General features: G+C 41.7%; 1 protein-coding gene across 1 annotated transcript in view; it reads left to right on the top strand.

The window, feature by feature from the left end:
* Positions 1-13,831, top strand: part of LOC138008040 ((2S)-3-sulfopropanediol dehydratase-like) — a 19,140-nt gene extending 5,309 nt beyond the window's left edge. Inside the window, exons 4-14 of the mRNA XM_068855217.1 lie at positions 369-640; positions 1,575-1,745; positions 2,205-2,596; positions 3,252-4,005; positions 5,408-5,740; positions 6,854-7,003; positions 8,060-8,395; positions 8,863-9,329; positions 9,614-9,913; positions 11,689-11,846; positions 13,039-13,831. Coding sequence (XP_068711318.1) covers positions 369-640; positions 1,575-1,745; positions 2,205-2,596; positions 3,252-4,005; positions 5,408-5,740; positions 6,854-7,003; positions 8,060-8,395; positions 8,863-9,329; positions 9,614-9,913; positions 11,689-11,846; positions 13,039-13,199 — 3,494 coding nt within the window. The 3' untranslated portion in view covers positions 13,200-13,831. The remainder of the gene's footprint in view (positions 1-368; positions 641-1,574; positions 1,746-2,204; positions 2,597-3,251; positions 4,006-5,407; positions 5,741-6,853; positions 7,004-8,059; positions 8,396-8,862; positions 9,330-9,613; positions 9,914-11,688; positions 11,847-13,038) is intronic.
* The last annotated feature ends 942 nt before the right edge of the window (positions 13,832-14,773 follow it).

Genomic DNA, 14,773 nt, shown 5'->3' with positions numbered 1-14,773 from the left:
GCCATATTGGTGCACCACGGATGTGCACCAACATGGCGTTTTCATACTGGGCTCTGTAAATTTCTGCGAAACATTTCGACGAATATCTGAAGTTTGGGGAAACGCACAGGCCTAAAACTTGGAGAAATGCCTTCTTCATTTATCTTCTACAACATCACCAATTCTTGACTTTTTCCACTGGATGGTTTTCGATTTATTTTTTTATTGCGTGACAGTGAAAACGATCTATATGTTCTACATTTGATCGTGACTTTTTTTTACAGACGATTTGTTGGGTGATGCAAAACCGATTGCAACTGTACAGCGACTTACTTATTGAGAAAGATATAAAAATTGCTAACCAATTATTTTTGTCATTTCTTTTACAGAGTCACGAACCAGGGCAATCGCTGGGTTTAACCCAGACCAGTGGAAGGAATGGTTCAAAGATGACCCTAAACTGGCAAATCTTGATGAGCGCCCCCCGGGCAAGAAACTTGTTCCTGACTCACAGAAATTCCTCGACACGGGAGGAGACGTTTTCTTCTTGCTGAAATCTGACGTCGCTGGCGAACTGGAGAAAGTTCTTGAGCGTGTCGAGGAAAAAATGAAAGATTTTTGCCACAAGTTGGATGTGACACACTCTCAACCCCCAAGCAAGGTGAGACAATTAATTTGCTCTGACTCTTTTGTCTTTCATCTTGTTTAAAGGCACATTTCCAACGTGAATGCATTGTGTGCCGCGAATGAATTACGTGTATCACCAAATTACAGATATCGGCGCGACAAAAATAGTTAGCCAATTGGAATACACTATTCAAAAATAGTGCCATTTCAAAACAATTGCAAAGGATCGCGTTGCATCAAGGGAGGAAATATGCTTTTAAGGGAATGGGGTTGAGAAATTTGACATTTGTCACTCTTCGCAACTCAGACAAAAAAAATCGATAATTTTAGAGGACTGAAAGATAGATTTCCAACTCTCCTCACCTCTTTGTCTGAGCATCATTGATGATATATCTGATTTACTGGTTCATTATTTACTCCTTATTGCAAGGTATTTCATTTACACCTACAAGTTAAAAAAATGTCTTTTTTTACCTAGAGCCGAGGTTTTTTTATACAGCAAGTTACTAACGCTGTGAGAAAATATATAACCTTCGGGAACAACAACAGGAAAGCTTTTCAACAAAAGTGGTCTTACTTGTGTTTTAAGGATAAACCCTATACAAACCGTAACAGCGTATATTTATATTTAAGTTATTTAAGTTATAGTTATATTGAGCAGTATCTTCTTATATGCGTGGGCCTGCATGCGGGTGATTATTGCAGTCTCACTAATAAAAAGAGGCGGCCATTTAGTTCGAAACTCTCCTTGATATTTGAGTTTGAGAGTAATGGAATGCTCCCTTTCCCTCTAGGGCACATTAGAGAATTTGAAATTACAGTTGTGTATCCCCAAATACTCTATGATTGAGTGCCATGAGTCGTGTGCAAGTCACATGTCACAGTTGTCCCATGACGAGAGTGCACAAACGGATCATCTACTAACACCACTGAGACATATATTTATGTCGTTTATTTTTTTCCCTCAGCGAATTCTTCAAAATGCCTTTACTGATGGAGTAGCAAATCCTAGTGACGCAGAGAGCATCAAGAATTACATTGTGAAGAATGATGGTGCTTTGTCAGGTCACCCTGGATCAACTTACCTCCTGGCACAGAAGTTTGAGTTCAACTGGACGGTCATTGGTAATATGGACAAGGTAACTAATGAGCCTTCTCTTCTTTGACTTAAATACTGAGATGTTTGACAAGAATAACTAAAATAGCATTTTTAACGGTCTTTTCCTCGACTTTAACGCTGGATTGTTTAATGAAATTCTAGAACTTCTTTGTATGGTACTGGAGGAAAACGTTACATGGAAATGCTTGTTATTTCATCCTTCGACAGAATCTTGACAAAAGAAAAAAAGCGAGTTAGCAGTTTCGAGCCATCTTATTTGAGATCAATGAAAATACTCGAACTCCAATTAGTGACCTTATATTGTGAACAAGAGAGCTAAAAACCCTTTCTTTGAAATATTAAGGAAATGATTTTGTTGAAAGTCGGCACTTTTTTGAGCTCAAGGGGATAACTTTAAACCCTGTCGGAAATTTACGGTTTACACTTTAACGCATGGAAAGCAGAATCATTTATGTTGCCAATGTTTACATTGCGACAGATTCAAAAAGAAGACATGATCGGAAGAAAAGCAGGCACGGATACATTTATCCCTCACACGGACAAACGCGCGCACATCTCGCGCGTGCACGTGGAACTTGACGTTCCACCAGTGAATGGCCTTTTAAGGCATAAGCGCGTGTTTCGCGTTTCAATGCCGTACGGCCACGCGGACCATCCAAGCCGTGAAGAAGGTCTGATGTACATGCACTTGTGCAATACTACGGAGGTGTTCAAGACGATTCTGAAAAACATCGCTGGTAATGACAAGCACTCCAAACTTGGGGACGTAACCGTCGATAGTTTGATCAGTGCAGTACGGCCCATACAAGGGACCTTCTGGTACGTACCTAGTGCTGAAGAGTTGAAGTTACCCACACTCAAGGAAAGAAGGTAAGATACTATCTTTAAACACTTTCAAGTCTCTATGAATGCTGATTTTAAGACACAATGTATATTTAGAAAATGTAGGCACATAAACGTATACATGAAGGCAAATTTCCTTTCATGCCAAGAGGGAATTCAACTTGGATTTCATGTTGTAATTAGCGATTAATTGGTTGCTATAATTTCCTACTATTTGTAGTGAAGGGATGGCGCAGTGGTGAGAGCACTCACCTTCAACCAATGTGGGCCGGGTTCGATTCCCAGACTCGGCGTCATATGTGGGTTGCGTTTGTTGGCTCTCTACTCTGCACTGAGAGGCTTTTCTCCGGGTACTTCGGTTTTCCCCTCTCCTCAAAAGCCAATATTGGATTTGATTTGCGTCAATTGTTAATTTCAGTTTACAGTGTCCCCAATTAGCGCTCCAGCGCTAGAACGACTAGACACTTAAATAAAGTTCCGTTCCTTTCCTTTTAAGACTAGAGACTTACTGTTGCCTCATTTCGACTCTCAGCAAGACATGAGAACCTACTCTACTAATTAGAAAGTGGTATTGATGATGAAGATTGTGAGGAAGCAGAAAAAAAGGATAATTCTTATTCGCTGTTCTAAGAAAGGGAATACGGGGCCTTAGGGTTTTACAAAATCTATTGGTATTTTGCAGGTTTGAAATCATAGATTTTTGGAACATACGAAGCCCATCAAACGAATACCTGTTTTACAATCAGAAGGAATACCTTCACCGTATGACAACCGGTGGATATCTTCCTGGGGACCCTCCCAGTAACCGAGTACTTGGTCTGTTGGACTACGCCTTTCAGCAATGGAACGATCAATGGTTCAAACGACGAGAGATGCCTAAAATTCCTCATTTGTTCGAGGTGTTAAAAGGGAAAAAGTTAAAGGCTGTAAAAGATGCTTCCATCATGATTCGGAAAGGATGGGCTGTGAAGGTGTCATTGCAACGTCTGTTTACCACAAACAAAGTGCACAAGCTATCCTGTTTGGATGAGCCATTTTTCGGATGTCAAGCAGACTTCTTTAGTCTTCATCCAGACGAGATCATAGTGGGAAGGATGCCAAAATGTTTCTCCCTGGGGCTTGGCAAGGCGGTGATGCCCTATCTCCACGAAAGCGAAAAGATTCCAGCTTTCTACAAGGGTCTTAGTGAGGCGGCTGGAATGGGGCACGTGGTTCCTGATTACGAGAGCCTAGTGCAGAAAGGCCTGCGAAAAATGATACAAGAATTGGAGGCTGAAAAAGGAGAAACAACGGAAGAGCAAGACTTTACTACTTCCTGCATTCTGGCTTTGAAAGGGACCTCGAAGTACATAAGGAACTTTGGATTTCTTGCCAGATACTGTGCTGATAACAGTGGATTTGCGATATCTGACGCCCAGAAGCAGAACTTGAAGCAGGTATGAATTCTTGAAAAATAGCGGTCTTAGGGCTCTGCTTGTGTCGTAAATTATTGAAATTATTGGCATTCACAGCATGAAAAAGCTGCTTTGTAAAGCGGCAAGGGTTTTGCGGGTAGCGTTTGGCAACGACAACGCTACAAGACAATAATAGAATTTGTTGCAAAAGTAAAACAGCGCGCATTTCACCAACGGCGCGCATTTCAGTGCATTTTTTTTCCCGTACTCCTCAAAACAACAACGTGAAACCACGAATTTTTGTGCTTTGACTTCAACGCAAACACACAACGATGTACCACTTATTTTGTACCTTGAAAACCGTTCGTCCCAGTCTAGTTACAAGATAGTTGGGCCGTATTGTACAACGTGAACAAGATGGAATAATCGCGAAATCCTTACGACAGCTTTAAGCTATATTTTGTAGTGACGTTTTTGTTGACTTTGCTGCTGCCCTAGGCTCGATTGACCAGCCGCATTCCTCCACGCAACACCACGGCCGGGTCACTGGTCGAGCCAATTGTATTTTCCACCAACCAGAAAGTCGCCTGAATGACAAGTACAAAATACAATTGGCTGAATACAAAATACCATTGCGACGGGTGCTACGTCACCGACAAACGACGCGGTCCAGTGATCCAGTCGTTCATTGGGAGGAGGATAGTAAGCGCACTCTCAAAACGGCTGGAAATCGAACCTACTGTTTTCCTTGCTTAATTTAAACTCCCTAATGTCGACGGTGAGGACGTTCTTTGTTTCTCCAGAGATCTTACTGGTGCTCTTATGTAGGGCTACCTATCCGCTGTGTAGGGAAATATTTTTGGGATTGAAAACGCTTGTAGGGAGTTGCAATAAAATTTACATTTACCGTTTACCCCATTACTTCAAAGCATTTCGATCTACCCCTAGAGTGCTAGTAGAGAAAATCAGTTTTAATAATGTTAATGATAATGAAGCGTCAAATCTTCTAGTGATAGAGCACTAGTTGGGAACACTGTACATAAAAACCATCTAGTGATCGAGTGATAGAGTGATCTCCTAGTAATAGAACACTAGTTGGGAACACTGTACATAAAAACCAAGTCGATTTAACTCAAATCAAACATCGGTTTTTGGTTTTTGAGGAGCCCTAATTGGGGACACTGAAAACTGAAATTAACAATTGACGCAAATCAAGTCAAATATTGGTTTTTGAGGAGAGGGAAAAACCGGAGTACCCGGAGAAAAGCCTCTCGGTGCAGAGTAGAGAACCAACAAACTCATACCACATTCGACGCCGAGTCTGAGAATCGAACCCAGGCCACATTAATGAAGGAAATTGATCTCAGTCAGCACTGCGCACCCCTGTTCCAATAGAGACTAGTCTTAGCGAACAATATTCCAGGCAATTTTTTTTATGCAACAGATAGAGGCACGAATGAAGAAGATCTCAACCGACCGTCCAGAAACATTTGTTGAGGCTGTTCAACTTTTGTTCTCCTATCACTGCTGCTTACATCTCACTGGGGAGCCTACATCCATCGGACGACTGGATCAGATCCTACAGCCTTTCCTGCCAGGCACATCTGGTGAAGACGCTCAGGAGATCATTGATTGCCTATTTGTCAAGCTCTGTGAACATGTTAACGTCAACTCACGTTTATTGAATGATTTGGGTACTTGGGGTATGATAGCAGTGCCTTACGCTGCCACAGGGATGTTTCCGAATGGTGACACCATTAACCAATGGGTTCAGCAGGTGAGTGAATTTTGTACTTTATTACAACTAAGTTTTACATCGACGTGTTCTTTCATTAACACCCGAGAGTCAAAATATCCACATGAAAAGGGAGATCCTTCATAGTTGTTAGCACCAGAGTGGCTTTTGTTTTCCTGGGAACATTTCTTAAATAATAACTATCAATATCTTTTAGTTAATGTTCTGCAACAAAAAGGTTAATTCAAGCTATCACTTTTTACCGACCTCTCCAACCTCTTACATTTCCAGCTACTTACCGTTCCGCCTGACTCTCTTCAAATTTTCTTCTTCTTACCCATCGTGTTACCTACCAAGTAACGTTAACTACATGCTACATCATGCTATGTTTTTACACCTAGGTACAGTCAAGAAGCCGAACTATTTGTTACTTTCAATATGGCACCGTTTGTTTACGAGTTTTGAGCGCAAATATTTAATTAACACAGGTGGTCGCTAGTCTAAGGTGATAATGACCTTCATATACTTTCCAAGCTTTTCAATATCTTTTTGTGCATTATTTTCCGTTCCTTCCCCCAAGTGTGCGAACACGGGCGACAACTTCGCGCATCAATTTCTGATGCCCCTTGTCTGGACCTAAGATCTATCCAGCATTTTCACCCTTTCTACTTAATACCATCACCAGTACCAACACCAATACCATTACCGGTACCAATACCATCACCAGCACCAACGCCAATACCACTACCGGTACCAATACCATCACTGGTTCCATCACCGGAATTGAGTTAAACTTTCGGTGATGGTACCGGAATCTGGTCCGGTAGGACAAAACTCTACCTTCTCTTTTCTAACTCTACCTTACTGACTCGACTGACTTGAATTAATTGTGCACACCTACTACTACCTACCTCATCATACTGACCTAACATCCGACTTATAATTATACCCTCTAACCTAAATTTCATTTGTACCCCTTTCTAGAAAAGAAAAACGTAAGAAGAAAGTTGCAATATACTAAGAAAACCGATTCTTCTTGTTTCTCTTCGAAGCCCATTTCCTTCATTTCTTTGCCGGATCTTACAGTTTCTCTGGGACGCTTGAGGAATTTTTCCAAACTCCTTTTCATCAATAGTTTTCATTCTTTCTATTTAGGTCACAGTAGGGGGGTACAAAGCCAATGACGCCGAAGAGCCACAATGCGCCTGCAATGAGATCACAATCATGTGTTTGAAGGCCTCGCGCAGGCTTCCACTTAGTGCCCCGTGTTTGTCCCTGCGAGTGCACAAGAATATGCCCCAACAGGTATGTAGAGCTAACCATTCATTTGTACAATCTCTTTCTAACTTAACAATAACTCGCTTAATTACGAGTTAGAGTGATATGATAGCGGGATCCTTGGCAGAAACCATAAAACGAATAATGGTCTGAAGACAAAAATCCTTTTGATTCGTGTTCAGATCAGATTTAGTCATAATAATTGTGTTAAGGAGCTGAGCCTCGATCTTTTGTTGTTGTCTTTTGAGAGTCTTTGAATTCGAAGACTAACGTTAATTAAAAGAAAACAATTCAACAATAGTTTGTTGGGTTACCACACAAACCAGAGAGGTAAGAATGGTAAATGGAACAGGAATGGAGAAAATTACTACGGATTCCAAAGGACAAAGTTGAAACATTTCAGTAATTAACTATTGAGTTTCTTGAGGCTGACCTAGGTCAGTCTTAAAGCAAACCAGCTATTATAACAGACTGCTATTAGCTTGGTTCGTTGAGAGGGAAAATCCCATCACTATTTGCAGTGATTCAATCCGGGCCACATATGAACGCTTGGGTCATATAGAGAGGCCCTGATGCCTTCACAGTGTGGAGTCTGCCCGGCAGTATCCTTATGCTCAATGATGAGTATACAGAGGACATGAATGTCTAGAGTTAGGTGTGTAGTGGTGCCTAAAATTTCTACTGTGTAGAAATGATATCATCTCCTAGCATGAACATAATAGCATGACTAAATAGTTATACACACCCCTTTCAGTTTTGTACTTCAATGGCTGAGCCCATGATTTCCACCCTCTGAACAATCAGTGACGTGCATAGCTCCTTGAACAACATTCAAAATCAGTTTTGACTTAGTCCCATTTTAAACTTACTCAAAATACAAGGCTCACAAAACATATAATATAAGTAACAATGGATTCCGAACTTGTATTGGCTTTGCGTTGGGTTATCCTATTCGTTTTCTGTACGTAGATACGCCGCTGTAATCCCTACATGTGAAGCATGCCGCATTAAACAATGCTTCACTCGATAATGATGCGAAAATTAAGTAGTTTCAGTCTGATTTAACAATTCCTATTCACACAGGTTCTCGAGGAGGCGGCAAAATCGATGCTCAGTGGTGGGGCCCATCCACTTGTGCTCCATGATGACCACTTCGTACAGGGCCTCATGGAAGCAGGAGCCGCCACAGATGTGCCAGTGAGCCTTGAAAAGGCACGCAACTATTGCTGTGACGGCTGCTACGAGCCGATATTCCCAGGAGAGACGGACTTCTCCCTGGCCTACGTCCCACTGTTGCCAGTTCTTGAAATGACAATCAACCACGGCTCTACTTACTCACTCGCTGGGCCTACATATCTGGAGGGAGTACCGCAGTCTCTTCCAACAGAGCATCCAGAGGAAATTGAAAGCTTTGACCAGGTCTTTGCCGATCTTCTCCTGATGTTTATCATAATTAACGAGTGGGGAGTCTTCACCTACCAAGGCGTTGCTACTTAGCACGTTTTATCTTTTAACTGAGTCAAAGCCACTGTTGAAGAAATATATACTTGATCAGAATATATGAATGTGTTCAATTCGCATTAACCTTACATTTATAGTAAAAATAAATTAAGGACAACTTCTTTTCGGGGGACAATCTTAGGCGTTGCGTTCCCAGAACAGTGCTCTCCCCCCGGTAATGGGAACAAACCGTCTTTTCTCCAATAATATAAGTGATATTGATTTGCAACTTTCGGGGTTTTTTTTTTTGTTCTGACAAAATATTACTATCGGTCGCTATTTTTGATCAGTGGAGTCGAGCGGACGATTCTTCAGTTGTCATAGCTGAAGCCACAGTCACATTAGTCCTCTATTTCACTCATAATGTGCCTCTTTGTTATTTTCAGGTCAAAAAGCTCTTTGCCTTGCACCTCAATGTGCGAACAGGATACACCCTTTTCCTCCTGCTTCTCAACTACGACAACATCGTGCAGTACTCCCCAAGCCCCCTGCTTTCTCCCCTCATCCGAGGTTGTGTGGAAACTAAGCGGGACATTTACAATGGTGGTGCCAATCACACACTGATTGGGGTACAGTTCATCTCTTTTGCCAACACTGTGGACGCCCTGTACGCCATTAAACGGCTCTGTTTTGATCATGACTCCGCCGTGATTTCCCTTGCCGAGTTAGTTCGGTGCCTCAAGTGTGACTGGGGATATAACATGCAAGAGCCTTTCCATGACGAGATTGCTGGTGCCACCCGCGGTCAGCGGCTTTCTGACACGTACAAGGCAGTACGTGAGAGAGCAATTAATTTGCCCAAATTTGGAACCAGCGCCGGAGCAGAAAACAAAGACATCCAAGAGATCACAAGGCGAGTTGCATTTATATGTCCCCAAAGAACTATTCGATGTTCTTCCCTTACTCCACGTTATAATGCGTATTACCTGTTAGCTATGGGTAATGTGTCTAATTTATTAGTCTCTGTCGCAAGCGTATGCCAAATACGTCACCAATGTAGTATCAACCAATGACTGTCCGCGAACCGGTTCGTGTCTCCTTTGTCCTCCTTCTCACCCTCCACTCCCTTCCTCCCGCCGCTACGACAGTGAACTCATTTTAATACTTTGTCTTTTCAAATTCGTTTCATTCTCACAGTTGGTTGGCAGAACAAGTTTCAACAGTCGTGAATACAGTGGCCCGCCACAATCCAGATGCTCATCAACCATTGGTCGAATTGATTGACAGCCTAAAGAAGAAATACTCGGTTCCTGGGGCACCATGGGATGTGTTGCTGCCAACAGGATCTGGCACTTTTGAAGGATACGTTGGTTGGGGTGCATCATGTGGAGCATCCGCTGATGGTCGACGCTCAGGCTCTCCTATAGCCTCGGATTTCGGTGCTGCTCCTACGCCACTAGATAAGCCTGCCATACCAAAGACCTTCGATATCTACAAGTAAGTCTTGGAATTAAATAAAACAAACAAACAAACAGCCAAACGTACGTACGTATTCAGTTGAACAACAAAATGATTTCAGATGAAAAATACATTTTCCGCTCCCGGCGTAAAAAGAAAATCTGAAGAATGTTTCTCTACAGCAATCGGTATAAACATGAGCCGATGGTGAAAAGTTGATACTGCATTTACATGAAGCGATGTTCTTGGCCATTCCGCGTCCATCCTCCAGACATTTTGCAACGAATGGTGAAATTACGCATGCGCCTACCATTCCATTTCACCTTCAGTCTCATCTGATACCAAAACGCCGCCCGGTTGTTAATTGTTTTACATGTTGCTGCTACATGCTTGCGTTCCAGAAGTAAATAATCTTGCTCCGGTAGCTGCCTCGTTCCCAGACGCGCGCGCCTCTCTCCTTTCTCTTTCCCGTGATCCCTCGCATGCTCGTTCCCAGTTTCTCATGCTTCTAGCTCGCCTGCTTCTGCTTTGCGACTGAAATCGAAGCGCCTGAGGAGGAGGCAGCTCCGGTAGTGCTACCACAGAGAACTGGACGCTGTGTAGCCTGAGGCGAGGTAAAATGTTGTATTATTATTTGTATTTATTTTTTTATTTAATCGCTTTCACCACGCTTACAATACTAAACAGACTAAAATATACATATGAACAAGACACAAAAGAAATCGAAGGACAAGGTGCGGGACACACAACAGAGCGAGGCTCCAAATTAAGTGTGCCCTTACGAAAAATACACAAATACTAACAATGTAAACACTAAACATTATGAAAATTATAAAAATCCCAATTGTGAAAACGATAAGAATGAATCCCTCCCGCAACCGATAAAAAGTCCTAGTAGCAGCAGTTACCAGCTAATAGAAGATTACGTGACCCACTGCACTTGCAGCAGATCGACTTCCAGGTGTTGGACTTAGTGACGTCAAAGTTTGTACGAAAAGCAGCCGAATAGCGTTGGAGCACGTGAGATTTAAACTGATTAAGAGAACTAAGAATACGAGGTGAATATGTTGCCGGTAAAATCCGTTCACAGGTTGAATCCGCTGTAACCTATTGTAGGTTAAAATGGTGATCCTCATTTTACCTCAGTTCAATATGCACTTTGTTTAGTTTAAAGCAGCTATCACCCCCCATCCCCTCCCCCCCAAAGGACTAAAAACACCTATACCTTCCCTCAAGCTCTGTCTTACGCATCAAAGCGTATCTTCTTAATGTTTCGTATCATCTTATCTCTTTCTGTATTCATAAACCCGTATTGATTCAGTCTAAATATCACAACATAGTAAGGGAACAAAGAACTGTACCATGCACTTACCGTTACTCGAATAAGTCAATTGATATCCATGTATAATAACCAAAACTTATCCTAACCTGACCCTTTTTTTTTCTCTGGGATTAATTTAGGCTAAAATGAGGATCACCAATTTAACCTTGGTAAAAACGATTCAACCTGAGAAAGGATTTTACTGATAACATAATGCACTTATTCGAGCCCAGGCTGGGATCAATGTGTTGCGTTCTTGGGCAAGACACTTCAATCCCACCGTTCCTCTCTCCACCCAAAAATACAGCGGATTCACGGGAAGTGGTGACTAGCTTCCTGTCCACTGGTGACTAGCTTCCTGTCCACCAGGGTAGTCGCTTCATGATTCAGAAACCGGGGCAAGTTTCGCTATCCATATGGGTCGGTCTGTAGGAGGACTTTTCCGTCACTTAGTCTTGTTCTACGTAGCTTTCGTTTTCTTTTTAACTGATAGGTCTTTGAAAAGCTGGAATATTCACCCGATCAACGTTGGTTTCGCAAACGGTGCAGAGATCGATTTAAAGATTTTAGAAAGCTTCAAAGAGAGCGACTTGGTTGAGTTCTTGAAGAATTATGCTAATCTGAATGGTGTTGGAGGAAACATTTTGACATGTGAGTTATGTTAAACATACAACTACAACAAGCTCAGTAAAATTTGTAGTCACTATTGGCGGATCTTTGTTCGTTGAATTACTGATTTCAAGGTGTATTTGGTCAATGAAACTTGCGTTTGGAATGTTTAACTCAAGTTGTAATCAAGTAACCAGAATATCGGCTTTAATCAGTAAGAGAAAACATGCAGTGCGAACACTTAACCCCGATTCAGGGGACATTGTACAATGCGATATCAGATACTATAAGGAACGTAAGCCTGGCTCATTGAAATTTTTTGGAAACTAATCTCTCAAATGCTATCCTTATTTACACGCAAGTAGCTAAAGGAATCTGCAGAATTTTAAACAAACAAACAAACAAACAAAATAAAACAACTTGAAACACCAACAACAATATAGGCCTTGATTTTTGTTAGCTTTCAAACGCTTTGTAACAAGGCCAATATGTTTTACACGGAATAGTGGTGTGAATACAATTGGCCTTTTTAATAACACATTTTCAGTGTTCGCGTGCATTTCGAAAAGGCCCATCACAACAAAACAAGAATGCCACAAACAGTTACAATCAAACTTCCTCAAGCCTTGAAGAGATCAAGTCACAAGTGTTGGTGTTGTTGTTGTTTGCATCTGCTTGGTTGAGAGGGTGGTGTTAGTTTTTACAGAGAACAATGAAGTAACACAAAGGCAATCAATGAATATTACGTTCGATGCTGAGTTGAGAATTTGCTGCTCTAAAGGTTTGAGAACACAGCCTACTGTGACAGTGGCTGTGTTCAATACGATGATGAACATGGCATAAGGGGCACAGGGCTGGCGCAGTGGTGAGAACACTCGCTTTCCATCAATGTGGCCAGGGATCGATTCCCATATTCGACGCCAGATTCGATATGTGGTTCTCCACTCTGCTCTAAGTGTTTTTTTTTCCTCCGGGTACTCCGGCTTTCCCCTCTCCTCAAAAACCAACGTTTGATTTGATTTGTTCTGATTTCAGTCTTCCCAATTGGTGGAGCACGAGTTCGTGCTCGGCTAAGTAACCTTGAAACTTAAATAAAGGGATATTTTTGTTAACTTATGAAAGAAAGAAGTAATCCTCGCACTTATCTGGACAAACCAAAGTTAAGGAATTGTCCAGATAAGTGCAAATGTATATAATTTTATTTAATTCATGATTAAATTATCTTTCATTTTAGTTACCTGTGCCGATCCTGAGACGTTTGCTAACGCTCAGCGAAGCCCAGAGCAGTATGATCTCATCCGCGTTCGCACAGGAGGCTGGAGCGAGTTTTACATCGCTTTCTTCACTGCTCATCAAAAGCATCAAGAGAGAAGGATGTATTATCATACCACATGAAGCACCGAATGCTTTGACCCATAAGTGTGTTGCTTATCGATCTGCAAAACATTTCTGCTTTTCCTAATTAGCTTGAAACTCGTGCAGATAGTACCCATCAAATGCTCAAATTTGGGCAAAGTAAATTTACATTACAATTACATGTACTCGTAGTCATTGGGGTCGAAATCAGGGTTAATTTCACACAATGGTAGAATTCAATCCAAAACTGGAATGAAGATTGCAACAAAAAGAAACTAACTATAAAAAAAAAAAAACCAACAAACTCAAGGCAAAAAGACAAAACAAGTAAACCAGTCGAGAAACACTAAACCATGATTGGGAGAATTGATCCTCGCGGTTGTCTGGATAATTTAAGCAATAGTCTCTTATAAACAGTCACTTGAAAAATCCAGGCGGCTTCAAAGGGATTCTAATCCATGACCTCTGCGCCGCCTGATTATCTCAGGGGTCTACGGTAGATAAGAGAAAATTGCATAAATTGTCAGGAGACAATAGGACATAGGACATAGTTGCAGATAAAAGCAGTATATGGCCGGGTAAACTATAGTCGTAAATTAAAACTCTAAATATGGCTGCGAGCAATTTGATGTGAAAAGCTCGAAAGTGAATAAATGGAAAAAAAAGTGTTACGTTTACGTTTGGTTTATTTCTTTTGCACTCATGGGGAGCTAATGTCATTATAGGGCTCTTGATTTATTCATTGACTAGCTGTATTGATGCTCGCTTCCCCCTCCCCACTTTCAACCCTGTGATGACTTATCTTTATCCAACTTTGCGGCTAGAATTTACATCTGTGGCCGAACGAAATGCCAAAAAACCTCTTTAATTTCTGTCTTCTGTTTTCAAACCGAAACATTCTGGCCAAACGAAAATGCCAAAACAGAACCTTTAAAACTAAGAAATGCTAACTTTATAGCAAGCAGGTGACGAAAAAACTAGCTGATCTGCATATATAACGAGGCGAAGGCGCAAAGGCAGGATTATTTAAAGGAATCTATGGCTAGAAATACAATGAGCTCGTAGGTGTTAAGGAGCGCTAGGCCTGACAAACCGAAATATGCGAAAATAAAATGACACAAAGCTGCTTACAAAAAATTGAAACTATTCCTTCTGTTCATTTTCCCCTCCTTGACAGAGGGTACCTGTGTTAATGTTCAGTCTCACTTAATTCAACGGTTCTTCATCTCCTCGGTTTGACTCTAATGGAACACACTTGGAAATTGGTCTGACGATAGTGTCCTTGCCAACTTGAAGTTTCACCACCCGGACATGTCCGTCTTGACCTGAGAAGACTTCCAACACCCTTGCAAGGGGCCACTGAGCTCCAGGACTCTCTGGTGAGGTCGCGAGGACTACATCTCCCACCTTGAGATCTGTTCGTGTTTCGTTCCATTTTTGACGCCTATTCAGCAACGGAAGCCATTCTTTCATCCACCTCTTCCAAAAGTGGGAAATCAATTCCTGGATTCTTCTCCATCTTTTCCTCGGGTTAAAGGGTTTTTCATCAACGGACGCAGGCACTGAGAGTCCTCCTGCTTGACCATGGAGGAAGTGGTTTGGAGTTAAGGGAG

This window comes from Montipora foliosa, chromosome 6, assembly GCF_036669935.1.
Source record: "Montipora foliosa isolate CH-2021 chromosome 6, ASM3666993v2, whole genome shotgun sequence".
Lineage (NCBI taxonomy): Eukaryota > Metazoa > Cnidaria > Anthozoa > Scleractinia > Acroporidae > Montipora > Montipora foliosa.
The sequence above is the reverse complement of the archived record's forward strand: the minus strand, read 5'-3'. Positions and strand labels throughout refer to the sequence as shown.